This window comes from Macrobrachium rosenbergii, chromosome 48 (genome assembly GCF_040412425.1).
Source record: "Macrobrachium rosenbergii isolate ZJJX-2024 chromosome 48, ASM4041242v1, whole genome shotgun sequence".
Taxonomy (NCBI): domain Eukaryota; kingdom Metazoa; phylum Arthropoda; class Malacostraca; order Decapoda; family Palaemonidae; genus Macrobrachium; species Macrobrachium rosenbergii.
The window spans coordinates 38,274,224-38,291,830 of record NC_089788.1 but is presented as its reverse complement, the minus strand read 5'-3'; the positions used below and the strand labels follow the sequence as shown (position 1 = coordinate 38,291,830).

Below are 17,607 nucleotides of genomic sequence, written 5' to 3'. Positions count from 1 at the left end.
TTCTTCTGAGGAGGACGTTTTTGAACGTCCCAGCCGCCCCAAGAAGAGAACTGTCGTCGCCCATGGTAGAAGGAGGAGGACGTCTCCTTCCCCCTCTTCTTCTCATAAGAGCAGCCCTTCTCCTGAGAGGGATTCTTCTCCTTCGAAGCGTCTTCTCCAGGGTATGCAGTGGCAGTTGGCTTCCCTTCTCGCTGCAAAGGAGTCTGAGCCTCGTAGGCGCCGCAAAGATTTGACGCTGCCAGTTAAGAGATCTAAGAGGTCTCCCTCTCCTGCTCTTCGTTCGTCTCTCTCTCCTGCGAGTTCTCGTAGTCGTCCTCATCGTTCGTCGGATCATCGGCTTTCCTTGCCTCGACGTGACGCTCTGGCTGATCGGGACGCCCCTCTTGCAGCTCAGCTAGCCGCTAGTAGGAGTTCGCGCCAAGATGTTCGACATGACGCTCCTCTTGCTTCTCATCACGCTCTTCAAGACGTTCGGCAGGATGCTCACCAGGACGTTTTCTCTCCCATCCTGTTCTGACTCTCTCAGTGCAGGGCGCTCGTCAGGGCGCTCTCGCACGCCGGCAGCTTGCGAGCTCGCAGGGCGCTCGCCAGGGCGCTCGGCAGCTTGCGAGGCAGGGCGCTCGGCAGCAGGGCAGGATGCTCCTTTTGTGCGGGACGCTCCGGAGTTTTCTTCTGCTTCTTCCCACAAGAAGAGGTCTCTTTGCCGGATCGGATCCAAAGGTCTTAGTCTTCCTCAATTCTCGGAAGACTCTCCTGTCGCTCCCGTCGAAGAGGGAGGTTTGTCTCAGGAGTCGGACTCTGCAGAGCAGGAGCAGCCCCCTTTGTCGTCTTTTTCCGACTATCAGGTTTTAGCTAGTATGCTGAAGGAATTATTTCCGGATAAATTTCAGCCTTCTGCTCCTCTATCCCCCCCTTCACAGTTAGCTTCTTCGAAGGTGAGGAAATCGCCCGGCTTCCTGCAAATGAAGACTTCGCTCGCTACAAGAAAAGCCTTCAAGAAAGTTAACTCTTGGATGGAAGATAGGAAATCTCAAGGAAGATCTTTCGCTCTACCCCCGCCTAGATTGTGCGGGAAAGCTGGGATTTGGTACGAGACGGGAGAAGAAATTGGCTCAAGGGTCCCTTCTTCCTCTCAAGGCGACTTTGCGAGTCTCGTCGACGCTTCGAGGAGGTCTCTCCTTTCTTCGGCTAAGGTGTCCTGGACGCTTTCTGAGACTGACCACCATTTGAAAGGCCTTTTCAGGACTGTGGAGGTCTTCAACTTTCTAGATTGGTGCTTGGGGGCCTTGGATTTGAGGACTCGGAGTCCAGATTCTATCTCTCTGGGGGAGCTGTCCAGTGTGCTGTCTTGCATGGACAAGGCCGTCAGAGATGGTGCGGATGAACTGGCTTCTCATTTTGGTACGACCCTCTTGAAGAAGAGGGCTTTATACTGCAATTTTGCAGCAAAGTCGGTTTCTCCTGTTCAGAGGGCGGAATTGCTTTTCGCCCCTCTGTCTAGCCATCTCTTCCCCAGCCGCTTAGTCAAGGATCTCGCCTCCAGCCTTAAGGAGAAGGCTACTCAGGACCTCCTTGCACAGTCTTCCAGACGTCCTAATGTCCCGTCTTCACGTCTTCTCAGGGACTAACCTCCAAGAGGCAGAAGCCCTTTCGTGGCAAATCTTCCTCCTCAAGATCCTTTTCTCGAGGAAGAGGCCTCTCCAGAGGCGGAGCCCCTTCTAATCCAAGGGGCAAGAAATGACTCTCCAAACCTCCAGACACCAGTAGGAGCCAGGCTTCTCTTGTTTTCGGAAGCCTGGAGAGTAAGAGGGGCAGATTCCTGGTCCCTCAATGTAATCAAGAAAGGTTACAGGATCCCCTTCCTCGAAAACCCCCCCCTGTCCTCAACTCCCAGAGATCTGTCGCCCTCTTACCGCCCAGAGAAGCAACAGGTTCTATTCGATCTGCTGGAACAAATGCTCGAGAAGAGAGCCATAGAGCGAGTCCTGGATTTGGAGTCTCCAGGTTTCTACAATCGTCTCTTCCTGGTTCCAAAACAGTCAAGGGGGTGGAGACCAGTCCTGGACGTCAGCAGACTGAACCATTTTGTCATCAAGGAGAAGTTCAAAATGGAGACGCCTCAGTCTGTTATAAATGCGCTAAGACCAGGCGATTGGATGGTCTCTCTGGATCTCCAGGACGCCTTTTCATGTCCCCATTCATCCTCGGTCGAAAAGTTTTGAGGTTTGTCCTGGGGGGGACGAGTGTACCAGTTCAGAGCTCTCTGTTTCGGACTGAGTACAGCTCCTCTGGTTTTCACAGTCCTGATGAGGAACATTGCCCGGTGGCTTCATCTTGCGGGCATAAGGATCTCGCTCTATCTGGACGACTGGCTCATTCGAGCTTCATCGAAAGAAAGGTGTCTGGAGGACTTACATTCAACTTTGGAGCTGACGAAGTCCCTGGGACTTCTTGTGAATTTAGAGAAATCACATCTGATCCCCTCTCAGTCCATTCTTTATCTGGGGATTCAGATGGATTCAGTGGTGTTTCGAGCTTTTCCATCCCAGGAACGTCAGCAGCACTGCTTTGAAAAAGTTTCGGCCTTCCTGGGGAAAGAAACATGCTCGGTGAGGGAATGGATGAGTCTGCTGGGGACCATTTCATCGCTAGAGAAGTTTGTTTCCCTGGGGAGGTTGCATCTCAGACCCCTCCAGTTTTTCCTTGCGGACAACTGGAAGAACAAGGAGGATCTAGAGGTGTCTCTCAAGATCTCTCTCTCTGTCAAGGACCATCTACGGTGGTGGCTCGATCCTGTAAAATTGGCAGAAGGGGTCTCTCTCTCTCTTCAGAACCCCAACCTAGTGTTGTTTTCCGATGCGTCCACGCCGGGATGGGGAGCAACACTGTGGGGGGAGGAAGTGTCAGGCACCTGGAAGGGGGAACAGGTGTCCTGGCACATCAATCTAAAAGAACTGGGAGCAATTCTCTTAGCTCTTCAGTTCTTCGAAAATCAAGTTGCAGGCCGAGTTGTTCAAATCAACTCAGACAACACCACGGCCCTGGCGTACCTCAAGAAACAGGGAGGTACTCATTCTCGGTCCCTGTTCCTGATTGCCAAAGAGATCCTGCTGTGGGCACATTCTCGTCAGGTGACAATTCTCACGCGCTTCGTAGCAGGGGTCGAGAATGTACGCGCGGACCTTCTCAGTCGGCAGCATCAGCTTCTTCCAACAGAGTGGACTTTGAACGCAGAAGTGTGTCAGGAGCTTTGGAAGCTTTGGGGGTGCACCCTGGTGGACCTCTTTGCAACGTCAAGGACCACAAGGCTGCCTCTTTACTGCTCTCCTGTGCTCGACCCGGGGGCACTAGCAGTAGATGCCTTTCTCTGGGACTGGAAGGGTCTGGACCTGTATGCCTTTCCCCCATTCAAGATTCTGGGGGAAGTCATCAGGAAGTTTGTAGCCTCAGAAGGGGCGAGAATGACATTAATCGCCCCCTTTTGGCCTTCAGCGGAGTGGTTCACAGAGATCATGACACTCTTGGTGGATTTTCCAAGAACGCTTCCCATGAGAATAGATTTTCTCAAACAACCCCACTTCGAGAGGTACCACAAAAACCTTCCCGCTCTGAGTCTGACTGCATTCAGACTATCGAGAAGTTGCTCAGAGCGAGGGGTTTTTCTAGACCAGTGGCTAAGGCGATCGCCAACGCCAGGAGAGCCTCCTCCAGTGCAGTGTACCAGTCGAAGTGGGTCATTTTTAGGAAGTGGTGCAAACTTAAGGAAATTTCCTCTACCACAACCTCTGTGTCCCAGATAGCAGACTTTCTTTTTTATTTGAGGAAGGAATTAAAGCTGGCAGTGCCCACCATCAAAGGCTACAGAAGCATGCTGTCAGCGGTCTTTAGGCATAGAGGCCTTGACTTATCGGACAACAAAGACCTTCATGATCTCCTAAGGTCTTTTGAGACGTCTAAGGTAGCTCCCCCAAAGTTACCTTCAGGAATTTAGATGTAGTTCTAAAATTCCTTATGTCCAAAAGATTTGAACCTTTACATTCTGCTTCCTTCAAGGACGTAACCAAGAAAACTATTTTCCTAACTGCTCTGGCGACGGCGAAGAGAGTTAGTGAACTTAAGGCGATCAGCAAGATTATAGGTTTTAGAGGCCTTGATGCGGTCTGCTCTCTGAGCCCTATGTTTCTTGCAAAGAATGAAAACCCGTCTTCCCCTTGGCCCAGGTCCTTCGAAATTAAGGGCTTGACGGACATCACTGGACAAGAACCGGAGAGAACCCTGTGCCCTGTCAGGGCTCTGAAGTTTTATTTACAGAGGACCCAGAATTGTAGAGGTCCTTCTAACAATCTTTGGTGCTCGGTTAAGAGGCCTGATATACCTCTTTCTAAGAATGCCCTGGCATTCTTTTTAAGAAGCACCATCATAGATGCCCATTCCAGTGTTCAAGACGAGGATTTGAGACCTTTGAAAGTCAAGGCTCACGAAGTAAGAGCCATTGCTACCTCAGTGGCTTTCCAGAAAAACCTGTCTCTCAATGACATTCTGGGTGCCACTTTTGGCGAAGCAATTCTGTCTTAAGCTTCTCATTATCTTCTGAAGTAAAGACGTCCTATGAGAATTGCTGTGCACTAGGGCCTTACGTTTCCGCAAATGCGATCTTGGGGGCAGAAAGCAACTCTCATCCTCTCCTTTAATTTTGGTTAGGTGTGTTTTTTAAATATATTAGTGGTGTTGTTTTTTATGGTTGTTGGGTCTCCACCGGTGGTGGTCGTCCCAGTCCTTAGTTTATGTTATGAATTCATGACGTAACTAGGCTTGGTCAGGTGGTTGTTTCGTTTGTCGCTTGCCCTCACAGTAAGGTCATATGGTCTAGTCACATTGTGGTCTCGCCCCCGTTGACAGATCATCTAGATTTCACCAGCTTTATAGGTCCCTACCTCGCTGGAGTCTCTAGTAAAGCAGAAGCAGATTTGGGTGACAGTAATCACGAAGTCAGCAATGCTAACAGGTAAGGAACCAAGGCGTCAATCGCCTACATATGTTTGTTTCCTAAATCCTATTCTGTCTCTTCCCACCTCCAATGGTGGGATTCAGCTATATATATATCTGTCAGGTAAGTGTCTTGAACAAAATGATATTTTTATAATAAAATAAAGTTTGTTCATACTTGCCTGGCAGATATATATAATCATAGTACCCACCCTCCTCCCCTCAGGAGACAGTAGTTCTAGATTCTAGAAAATCTGAATAGAAAATGGGAATGGTTCCTGATACCCGCCTCCCAGCGGCGGAATGGGTACTAACCACCTGGCCCAACTGCGTGTGCCGTAAGTTTTGAATTTCTGTCGGTCCCTTCGAGAATACAGCTATATATATATCTGCCAGGTAAGTATGAACAAACTTTATTTTATTATAAAAATATCATTTTTTTACATCCGCGCGTTACAAATTCATCCATCATTTTCTGATAATGTTTTCTCTGTGTTGCTTTGATTGTTTTACAATTTGTTATATACCAAAATCATCGCAATTTAGTGTACAATACAACTAAAAAAAATTAACTCATTAGCTTTAACCGTTGTGCTTACTGCATGATTTGTATACAATTATATGTTTTTTTTTTTCGCTGTCATATATTCCAATATTTATATATGGTAATGATATTTTTTTTCATTTCTGATGGTTGCATACTAAACTTCAGGCAATGACAAAAAAAAGGAGCCAAAAATGAACTCTTAATCTTAAAAACTAAGCATGCTGTGATTTTTTTAAAAAAACTTTTTTTCCGCTTCGGCGCTAACTCACCGAACGCCGCCGGCATACGGGAGACGTTTTTGTAAATAGAGGCTTGGCGTTTAAGGGTTAATTATCTTGTCAGTAAGTTTAAGTTTTATCAACTATTGCACCTCACGCTTGCCAGCTAAATCATAATGTAGAGAACTTCAGGTGTGTATGTTAGGAAAAATACAAATTACTTTTATGATTTGCTTTGTATCCTAACATACAAACCTGAAGGTCTTTACATTAATGGCCCTCCCCAGCCACCCATATCATCTGACACATGGGCTAGAAGGCAAAGTGTAGTGCAGACCAGTAGGTAGCTGGGGCTTCCCCCTACCTGTTGATAGTTAACTACCTTGTTTGTAAGTTTTATTGGCTACTTCACCTTGTGTTTACAGGCCAAATCCATATGTAAAGAACATTGCTATTTTTGTCTTAATTTTTGTTTGATTTCATAATCCCTCTAATTAAAATTGTCTTGACTTTCTGTCCTCTCCAGATGGGGGTGGAGTAGCAGATGTTACCGGTGTCTCCCGTTCTGGTCGCGTCCGTAAGAAATCTTCAAAACTTACAGACTTTGAGTCCCCTGATGAAATTGACATTAGATTCAAACGTAAAACAGAGAGACCTCCAAAATCTCCACAGAAAATTTTGAAACAAGATCATTCAGTTGTAAGTAGGTGTATTTATCTTTATGAAGATTTTTACAGATGATTTTTAATTGAACACTTTGGTGAGGATTTTGTTATTTGCTGGGCAGATAACAGGGCACTTTTATTATGTATAGGAATTTGTATATCCTAGCTCAGCAAGATAAAAAAAAAATACATCGACTTCTACTCTCTCTTTCTTTCATAAGGATGAAAAAAAGGAGCTTATAGAAACTCATAGTCATATGTAACAGATTCTCTTTGCCATCTGTATGAAAACCTGCTTTTGTACATATAACTTACCTGGTAATTATATATATAGCTGTAGTCTCTGACGTCACGGCAGAAAATTGAAAATCGCGGCAGCGCTAATGAATGGTCACGTGATACCCCTTCCCACCGCCCTCTACAGGTGAGTGAGAGGAACCATAACCCAAACTCTTCATATGTTTCTGCCGTGTGGTACCGGTAAGCCGGTGCAGCTTAGCAGAGAATTATCGCTGATTCTTTCGTTGGACATTGTTGGTGATGTACAATTGTTTGATTTGAATCTTTGGCAGACATTGTTTGTACTTAGCTTTTTTCATCCCCGCTTCCTTATTTAGCATTATGTCGGACACTGGTCCCTCGGTGTATAGGTTTTGTAGCAAGGGCTGCAAAACTAGATTAGGGAAAATTACCATTGACCCTCATTCTGTGTGTTCGGGGTGTAGAGGACAGGTTTGTTCGGTATCGTTAACTGTGAAGAATGTAAGAATTTGTCAGGGGAAGAATGGAAGATTTTAAATGCTTATCTGAGAAGGCTTCAAAAAGAGAGCTAGAAAAGCTTCAGCTAGGACTTCCTCTTTATCCTCCCGTGATAGTCAGGATGTATCTTTTTCGGTTATTAACCCTGATATTCCTTCTAACAAATCTCCTATCCCAGACCCCGTTATTCCCGAACCCGATACCGTGGCCAGTCTTAAGACGCAGATGGATGCGCGTTTTAGTGTTATGCTTGCTGCCATGGAGCGGATGAGTAAGTCTTTGGTAGTAAGAAGTGCAGTGTCTTGTGATAGTGCAGTGGAGGAGCTGGCTGTTCGGCCCACTCATTCTCCTAGGCCTGGACCTCTGTCAAACTCCCCAGCACCAGGGAGGAGGCAAGTCGAAAGCCCAAGGGAGGTGAGTGGGACCTGCCCCCGAGCAGTTGGCCCCTCAAGCAGTCCTGTTGCCGCTTCCCAGGATGCAGATGTTAGCCATAGAAAAGGCACATCAAGGAGGTGTATGTCTTCGAGTATGTCGAGTGAGGATTCGCCTAAGAGAGGTTGGCGCCGTAAAGATGTCTCGTGACCATTCAAGAGGTCTAGGTTGGCATCTCCTTTGGCAGTTCCCAAGAAAAGAGTGACGCTTCAAGATCAACCTCCTTCGTGTAGTTTTTGGGAGGAGCCCGAGTGTTTTTCGCATTCCGTTGATTCGGGAGACGAGAGGCATGTGTTGGAAGCGCGGAGACGCTTACGTAAGAAGAGAGTGGTGTCGTCTTCGCCTGTTGTTGCTTCTTCTGGCGTGATTGCTGCATCTAGCGCCACGCACCATGCGCCATCCTTCGTTTCGCCTGGCTCATCATGCCATACGCCACCCTACGATCCTCCTGGCGCCATGCGCCAAAAAACTGTTTCTCCTGGTGACTCTCGTCAAGCTCCAACACCTGCGGTCTCCGTGCCTCGTTCAGTTCCGCATTCTCCTTCTTCCGCCTTGCCTCAAGATTTGTTTTTGGTGGAAATGAATAGGAAGCTTGATAGTATTCTCGGCTTTGTGGAAAAAAGTGATCCTTCTGTGAACGAACTGCAAGTTGCTTCGATTTCTAAGGATGCTCCTTCATCGAATGTGCGGCTTCCTCCGAGCGATCCTGTGCTGCATTCTCCTCGGAAGACGAATCTTCCTCCATCTAGATCCTTGGCTCTTTCTCCGATTTCTGGTGGTGATGTTGCTTCGGAATCGGAGGCGGAGGTACAACCAGAGAAAGAGAAGCCTTTATCGAGCTATAAGCAACTGCTTCAGTATTTTTTGGAGAATTTTCCAGATTGCTTTTCACCAGTATCCCCAGCTTCTCCGGAATCTCAATATGCTCGTGATAATAGGACAGACACTTCGCTGGCTACCAAATTAGTTCTTTCTATTTCGGCCAAGAAAGGATTGAAGAAAATGGAGGAGTGGCTTGCAGAGAAGAGGGAACGAGGGAAGACTGTGTTTTGTTTTCCCCCTTCAAATTGTCGTCTCGTCGTGGTGGTTGGTACGAGACTGGAGAATCTTTCTCGTTGGGAGTAGCTGCCTCCTCCCAAGGAGATTTCTCTAGTTTGGTAGATTCGCCAGGAGGTCGGCTCTTAATTCAGCCAAAGTATTCTTTTCTACATCGAATTTGATCACCTCTGCAAGAATGCTTTTAAGATTTTGGAAGTTATAAGTTTCCTCTATTGGTCGGTTGGAGCTCTTGGAAGGAAACTAAAAGCTTGCGCCCTTCAGGACGATCAGTTCGCTTCCCTGTCCGACGTGTTAGCTTGCATCGACAGGAGCATTAGAGATGCGGCTATGGAACTCTCTTCCGTGATTACGTTAGGTATTCTCAAGAAACGTGAACTATGGTGTTCTTTCACCACTAAAGGTGTCTCTCGTCCCAGAAGTCAGCTTTGTTGTTTGCTCCTTTAGATAGGAAACATCTTTTCCCGAGGGAAATAGTATCTGAGATCGCCAACTCTTCAACAGAGGGCAACTCAAGACTTGCTGGCACAGTCCACCAAGAAGCCTAAACCGTTGCCTTCAACAGTTGCTCGCCCGACAACGCCGACGGAGAAATCTCAAGGTCGGCCCTTTCGTGGAAGAGCCCCTGCTAAATCGTTTTCCCAGATCGAGAGAGGGAGAGGTCGTTTTGTACCTAAAGCGATCAAACCCTCCGACAAGAAGTGAGAGCGCCTCTCTTCACTCACCAGTAGGAGCCAGACTGTCAGCTTTCTGGACAGTCTGGGAAGAAAGGGGAGCAGAACCTTGGACAATCTCGGTTTTAAAGGAAGGCTATTCAATTCCATTCTTGAAGGACCCTCCTTTGTCCAGGGAACCAGTGGTCTTAATGTCTTATTCTCTAGACTCAGAGAAATGTTGTGCTCTAGAGAAAGAAGTGTCAGCTTTGCTAGAGAAAGAAGCAGTAGAGAAAGTTGTCCCCCCTTTCTCCCCAGGATTTTACAATCGTCTCTTTGTAGTACCAAAGGCGTCAGGAGGCTGGAGGCCAGTTCTAGATGTGAGTGCTTTGAACCTGTTTGTCAAGAAGACAAAGTTTGTGATGGAAACCACTCAATCAATGCTGTCATCCCTTCTTCCAGGAGATTGGATGGTATCCATCGACCTCCAGGGTGCGATTTTCCACATCCCGATCCATCCTGCTTCGAGGAAGTTCCTTCGCTTTGTGTTCAAGGGCTAAGTGTTTCAGTTCAGAGCAATGTGCTTGGCCTCTTGACGGCCCCCAGGTTTTCACCAGAGTTTTGTCATGAGTGGCGAAGTGGCTACATCTGTTGGGGATCAGAACAGTTTTTTATTTAGACGATTGGCTCCTGCGTGCGAAGACGAAGGAAAGGTGTGTGAAGGATTTGGAAAAGACTCTTCATCTAACCAAGAACTGGGACTTCTGGTAAATTGGCAGAAGTCACATCTGGTGCCATCTCAAGAATTAGTCTATTTGGGAGTTCAGATGAACTCAGTAGTTTTTCAGGCTTCTCTGTCGGTGGAGAGGGTAGAGTCGTGCCTGTTGAAAGTGCGAGATTTTCTGAAGAAGACCCAGTGCTCGGCCAACGAGTGGATGAGCCTTCTGGGGAAGTTGTCTTCCATGGAGAACCGTTTGTGAGTTTGGGGAGAGTACATCTAAGGCCCCTTCAGTTCTTTTTAAGAGAAGTCTGGGACAGGAAGAAGAGCCCGGACTCATTTGTTTTTCAAATCTCAGAGGAGATAAAGGCAGACCTCAGTTGGTGGAACTCTCCAGAGAAACTTCAGGAAGGAATTTCACTGTTCCCAAAGAACCCCAACCTCATCTTGTGTGCAGATGCTTCAGATCTAGGATGGGGAGCCATGTTAGGCAAGTTGGAAACAGCAGGCCGATGGAAGGGAGAACAACTTCGGTGGCACATCAATCTGAAGGAATTAAAGGCCATTCATTTAGCCCTTTTAGAATTTTCGAAGGTGGTAAGGAACCAGGCAGTGATTGTCCAATCAGACAATACAACAGCTCTAGCATACATAAAAAGCAGGGAGGACCCACTGCTTCTTCGCTATACCTGGTAGCGAGAGATCTTCTGTTATGGGCGAAAACGAACAAAACGACGTTGATGACAAGGTTCATTCCAGGAAAGCTCAATGTGAGGGCAGACAGGCTAAGCAGGAGCTTTCAAGTACTCTCAACAGAGTGGATCTTAAATCAAGAAGTTTGCCTCCAACTGTGGAAATCTATGGGGTCGTCCTCTCATAGATCTGTTTGCCACCAAGAAGACAACTCAACTGCCTCTTTATTGCTCTCCAGTGCCGGACGAGGGGGCAGTCTTCGTGGATGCAATGCTGATGGACTGGTCAGGTCTGGACCTTTACGCCTTTCCTCCATTCAAGATGTTGAGAGCAGTTCTAACAAAAATATTGTCCCACAAGGACGTGTGTGTATGACGCTGGTTGCTCCGTTTTGGCCAGCAAGGGAATGGTTTCGGACTTGATAAGTCTTCTCGTAGACTTCCGAGGCTTTTACCACCGAGTAGATCTACTCAGACAGCCTCACTTCCAAGATTTTCACGGAGGTCTATCTGCTCTTCAGCTAACTGCGTTCAGACTGTCGAACGTTGCCTCAGAGCTAGAGGTTTTTCGAGGAAGGTCTCTAGAGCCATCGCTAGAGCTCGAGACAGTCCTCCACAGCAGTTTATCAAGCTAAGTGGTCAGTCTTCTGAGAGTGGTGTAGGAAGACTGGCACATCATCTTCTAAGACCACTTTAGAAGAGATCGCAGACTTCCTCCTGTATCTGAGTGTGGATAGGAAGCTGTCTTCGTCATCGATCAAGGGCTACAGAGCAATGCTTTCGACAGTCTTTAGGCTTAAGGGCCTGGATATTTCAAATGATAAGGACTTGTCAGATCTTATCAGATCGTTTGAAACATCCAGGAATCCCAGAGAGAGATTGGTTTCCTGGAATTTAGATGTGGTCTTGAAATGGCTTGTGGGCAGTAAGTTTGAGCCATTATCGTCTTGCTCTTTCAGAGACCTTACAAGGAAGACAATCTTCTTGGTAGCTTTGGCTACAGCAAGGAGAGTCAGTGAGTTGCACGCCCTAGATAAGAGAATTGGGTTTTCTAGGGGTAAGGCAGTCTGTTCTTCATTGTTGAGTTTTTTGGCAAAGAATGAGACTCCGTCTAAGCCTTGGCCAAGATCCTTTTCGATCCCTGGTCTCTCGGATTTGGTGGGACCAGATGAAGAAGAAAGACTTTTATGCCCAGTAAGAGCATTAAAAGTATATTTTGAAAGGACTCAAGCAGTGAGAGGTCCTTCTCCTAATCTTTGGTGTTCTGTGAGGATCCGAGTAGGCCTCTTTCGAAGAATGTTCTTTCCTTCTTTTTGAGAGACCTGATTGTAGAAGCTCACAACCAGGTAGATGTGCAGCTTCAAATTTCTAAAGTTAAAGCACATGAGGTGAGAGCGGTCTCAACCTCGTTGGCATATAGGAGGAATCTTTCCTTAGATTCAATTATTCAAGCTACATTTTGGAAATGTAGGTCAGTGTTTGCATCTCATTATTTGAGAGAGATTGAGACAATATATGATGGATGCAGTACGTTGGGACCGTTTGTGGTGACTGGCACGATGTTGGGTAAGGGAATAAAGGAAGTCGATCCTTCCTTGTGATGCTTTCTCTTGCTTAAGGTTAGCGTTGTTGTTTTCTGGGATGTCTGGGGGTACATTGTGGCTAGGAGTACCCAACAGTCTTACATTTTGGGTAATATTTTTAAGGTACAGGTTATTGGTGACACCCCTTGTTCTATGTGTTTGTTGTGTACTGCGCCCTGGGCAGGGGCATTTATTTGGTTGGTTATCATGCATAGTCCACGGTGAGCCCTCGACTGGCATGTAGCCCTCTAGCACTTAACCCTCAGGTCTATATACCTAGTTGGTGCAAGTTGAGGATAGCAGATTAAGAGCCAGTATCCATCAAATCAGCTACCTCAACAGGTAAGGAACCATCATTGTGTTTTTTATTTTCACAATTGTCTAGACTTTTTCATATTAGCTGCCATGGCCCACCTCCATCAAGGTGCCAATCAGCTATATATATAATTACCAGGTAAGTTATATGTACAAAAATGTATTTTTATAATAAAATGAGGTTTTGTACATACTTACCTGGTAATTATATAATCAAAGCCCACCCTCCTCCCCTCTCATGGGCAGGTATGGCATAAACATATGAAGAGTTTGGGTTATGGTTCCTCTCACTCACCTGTAGAGGGTGGTGGGAAGGGGTATCACGTGACCATTCATTAGCGCTGCCACGATTTTCAATTTTCTGCCGTGACGTCAGAGACTACAGCTATATATATAATTACCAGGTAAGTATGTACAAAACCTCATTTTATTATAAAAATACATTTTGTTCCTACACAGTATACAAATCATTGGTCTTTACATGAGGAATTTGCTTCATAGCAGCTGGAAACTGGCCATTTAACTTTTAAACAAGGTAGTTAGGTGGGTAACTGCCATTTGCCAGGTGGGGATCCGGCCCACCCGGATAGTAAGCATTCACTTTGCTTTCGGCTGCCATGCTATGAGGAGTTCTTGGTTTTCCCTCTGCCCTGCCCGCCGTTTTGCTTCATTTTCAACATTCCCGGTGGGATTGTTCTTTTTTGTGTGTTTATGTATACTGTATATCTGAATATATTTGTGTTTGAGAAATGCAAGCCCACAAATCAGATGGTAAGCCATCTGAGCACAAGGCTGGTTCCCAGCGTGTGTCCCAGGACCAGCCTTAAGCAGTGCTACCGCTATCACTCTTCCTTTGATGTTGATCCCCATGTCCTCTGCTCCAGTTGCAGGGTTTATGATTGTACCCAGGATAATGTGTGTGACGAGTGTCGTGTCTGGTCTCCAGTGCAGTGGGTAAGTATTCATAGAGGCGAAGGTACAAGAAGAAGGCTCCTAAGGATTTGTCTAGTGTTAGCACGCCCCCAACATCTCCATTGGTTGCCAGTCCCTCTAGTTCCTTCCTTCCCCCTGCCAAACTTCCAACCATGGCTGCCACCCCTATTGTAGGGGCTTCTTCAAGCTACACAATTGGATAGAATGATGGGAACAAATGTAGAGGTTACTAAATAAAACTCAGTTTTCCTTAACCTACTTTATTTCCTTAAATATTACAATGACCTAAAAAACATTAATATGATTAATAAATCTTAATGTAAAGAACAGAAACTTATCTACCTTATCACTATAGTTCATCAAACCTTATTCTACTCGGTCTTAATCCCATAGTTTCCCTGCCCTTCTTTCAAAAGAACCTTAACCTAAAGAACTGTAACTTAAGCTATTTCAGTCTTAATATTACAACAACCACGTAAAAGAATCCTAAACCTAATTCTTAATGTAAATGTATAGTATTCCTCCACCAATTATGGTCTCTTGGACTTCTTCGGATTGGGAGTTAACTTGCTCAACATCAGTCAGTTGTGGATTTTGTCGAACTTTCTTTGCAGCAAATGTGTCAAGATCAGCACCTTTTACGGTTTAGAGTCATGTACGGAGGAACAGGAAGACGAGCGGCCTGACCAAGTGTTCATGTTTGTTTCCTGCAATTTGGCAGCTTCACGCTCTCTACGATCCTTATCACTTCTTTGATTTATCCCTTCCACTAATTCAACAACCCTACCACAGTAAGTTTCCTCTCTTATAACTTTATTTTTTTTTCTCTGTATGCTACCGCCACAAGGTAGGCAGCTGCTTACACCTTGGGTTAAAGGGGAGCAAGTCACACCACTCCAACACTCTCAGCAAACTGCAAGTAAAAAAAAAGGAAAAAAAACCAAAGATTTAATACTTGGTTGTCACATTCATAAACAAAATATACTGTACAAAAAACATAAAAACAAAAAAAAACAAACTTCATCATACAAGCCCAAACTTAGCCTACCACACTCCCCCTTACTAAAATAAAGTAAATCTCGTTTCCTTTTTTTTTCAAAATCCCTTTCTTAACACCCATTCATACTCTGGAACTGGACCTTGACTACAGGTTCATGGCCTCTCATGCACCACCTCTTCTTCACTCACTTCTGCTTCAACCACACTAGACTCACCTAGCCTTGGTTTCGGACTGCTCACACCAAGCTCATTCAAACTCTAGAGACTTGCGTCGGTTCCAACCTCACTAACACCTGACATGGCTGCTATCATCTCTTCCATACTCTCATTTATTTCTTCCACACTGCCTCAAGCTATCCAAAACTCCTCCACTTCACTCTCCAGCACTGCTAACTCACTCTCACTCACACTCACTCCCACACTCTCCAGCACTGCTAACTCTCTCTCACTCACACTCACTCCCACACTCTTTCAACACTTTCACTCAAAGGAAACACACACACTATTTGTACCGTCTTCTTCCAGTTCACCCAACTCTTATGTATCCTCATCCACATTCCTTGTACTCACCAAGTTCACTCCTTCCACATCCCACTCAAATCCTTCAAAATCAATTACACCCTCATTCTCACTGCCACCAAACAACACCGCAAGGGTATTTTCACTTCTCATGCCTAGTGGCCTCTCAAACCCCTCAAAATCAAACAACCCATCTCAGGTACTCTCTGCAAACAACTCATTAACCATACCCTTACTCTCTCTACACCTCCTTTTAGGCTTTCTCTTATGTTCCACCAACACTAGCCTTTTATCTCCCCAATTTATATCTTCTTCTATTTCTTCACTTTCCTTTTCCCTTTACTCCCTTAATAACTTCCTAATGGGGTGCTCTATTATGTATTTCAGTGGTTCTCTCCATCTTCTCAGCTGATTATAATGCATTCACATTACCCTTACGTTTCCTTCTTCATTCCTGTCTTCTAGTACATAACTCAAGCCATTAGACCAAACTGTTTTCAGTACATACGGACCGTCATACTTCACACACACCTTACTCACTGTCAATCTTCCCTTCTCAACAACTTCCTTCAACACCCTATCACCCACTCTGAAACTGTCAAACCTTTCATTTGCCTGCCCCCACACATCCTGCTCGTCTTCTTTCAAATCCAACCTTGCTCGCACATACTTCTTGTAATTCATTACATACTCACTTGGAGGTATGCCAGTGCTTTTATGTACTGACCCATTACACATCGCTACCACTCATCCTAACAACAAATTGCATTCGTTCTGTCTCTCAGTCAACATTCGCAACGTCTCACTCAGAGTCCTTATGGTTCGTTCCGCCAACCCATTCCCCTTCGGCATGTATGGAGTTGTCACTACATGCTCAATACACCATACTTTCAATATGTGCTCAAACAGTCTACCAACAAACTCTGGCCCACTATCACTCAACATTCTTGCCAGCTTTCTCACACACGCAGGCAACAAGATTGACCACCCTTGCAACATTCTCACAAGTTTTATTCTTCACAGCTGCACAACTTACAAACTTACTCTTATGATCATAACAATCACTCCTATGTTTCCTCTCGCAGTTACCAGCAAAGCCACACAATCAATTGCCACTAACTCAAACAGTTCTTTCATACTCAACTTCAAAACAGGTGGGCTAGCATACACTCTCTGATACTTTCCCTTCTGGCATTCTTTGCACGTAACTGCCACATCCGTACAAATCTTCCTCAAGTACGGGGAAAACATCCGCTCTTTCATACACTCCATCAACTTGAACTTCCCATATGTCCATATTTCTGATGGACTAACATGCACATCCCTACTGCTCCACTCATCAAGAACACTGAAACATACATGAACTCTCCCATCTCTCTCTTGAAAAATACACCACCCCTTCACACAACACAAATCTCTTGGCAAACTTCATCCATTTACTCAACAACAAAGGCCATCTTCTTCTAGGTACTCCGTCTCTAATACACCTCCTCAACTCACCCACTACAAAACACTTCTGCTGCATCTCTTTAACACCCTCCGCTGTCAACAATTCATCCTCACACTTGTCCAACTCCACTATACCCTCCTCCTCACTCAGACTCCTATCAATCGTGCCCACAAACCTGGCCATATTCACCACCTCACTTTGAATCTTCCCTATTACAACCTCATCTTTCAACAGAACTCCTGTCCCAACATCCACTACCAATCCATTCTTCCTCAAGAAATCTATCCCAAACAGGAAACAACACGGCATCTGCTCATCTCCCAGCACTACAAAACAAGCTTCCACCTCAAACTCTCCCAGCCTTACCTTCAACCTCACTTCCTCCCATCCAACTGACCATCCTGCTATACCTCTTATTGACACATTAACCACTTTCCTTTTAACATTCCAATTCACTCTCTCAACATCTCTAATCACACACACACATTCACTAACAATATTTGCACTCCTGTGTCAACCAAACCACAATACTGTCCTCCACTGACATCTACTCCCACAATTGTTGCATTTCCTCTCATGTGTACACACATACACCTGTCTCTTCCACCAGCCAAACTTTCTTCACTTGCTTTGTTACTGTTATCTTCCACTTCCAACAACTCCAGCATTCTCTCTTCAGCATTTTCCTTCTTCTCATACTGCCTTTCTTAGCTCTTTTTCTGTATGACCCATTTATAGTGTACCCCACTCAAACACTGCAAATGCAGCTCATGCTCACTCTCTTTCACTCCCTCATGTTGATACACTATAGGTTTCTTACCATTTGACACTCCCAAACATCCAGGTCTCTTGCAAACTTTTTCAATCACCTCTGCCCATAGTTCATTCACACTTCCAGGTACCCACACCTTCAAACCTTCATCTACCAAATCATTCAATCCATACCATAAACTTTCGAACATCGAGTCACTACCCCCCTTACTCTCACGTGCTACCACCAATGTGGGCAGATACTCTGGTCTTACGCCTTTTATTTTCTCTTCTTTCCCTTCCCCAGGCAGTCTAGACATCATGTCTGCAAC

At 45.6% G+C, this 17,607-nt stretch overlaps 1 protein-coding gene across 1 annotated transcript in view; it reads left to right on the top strand.

Moving 5' to 3' along the window:
• LOC136831348 (uncharacterized) overlaps positions 1-17,607 on the top strand; it is a 169,198-nt gene that overhangs the window by 52,977 nt on the left and 98,614 nt on the right. Inside the window, exon 2 of the mRNA XM_067091656.1 lies at positions 6,278-6,450. Coding sequence (XP_066947757.1) covers positions 6,278-6,450 — 173 coding nt within the window. The remainder of the gene's footprint in view (positions 1-6,277; positions 6,451-17,607) is intronic.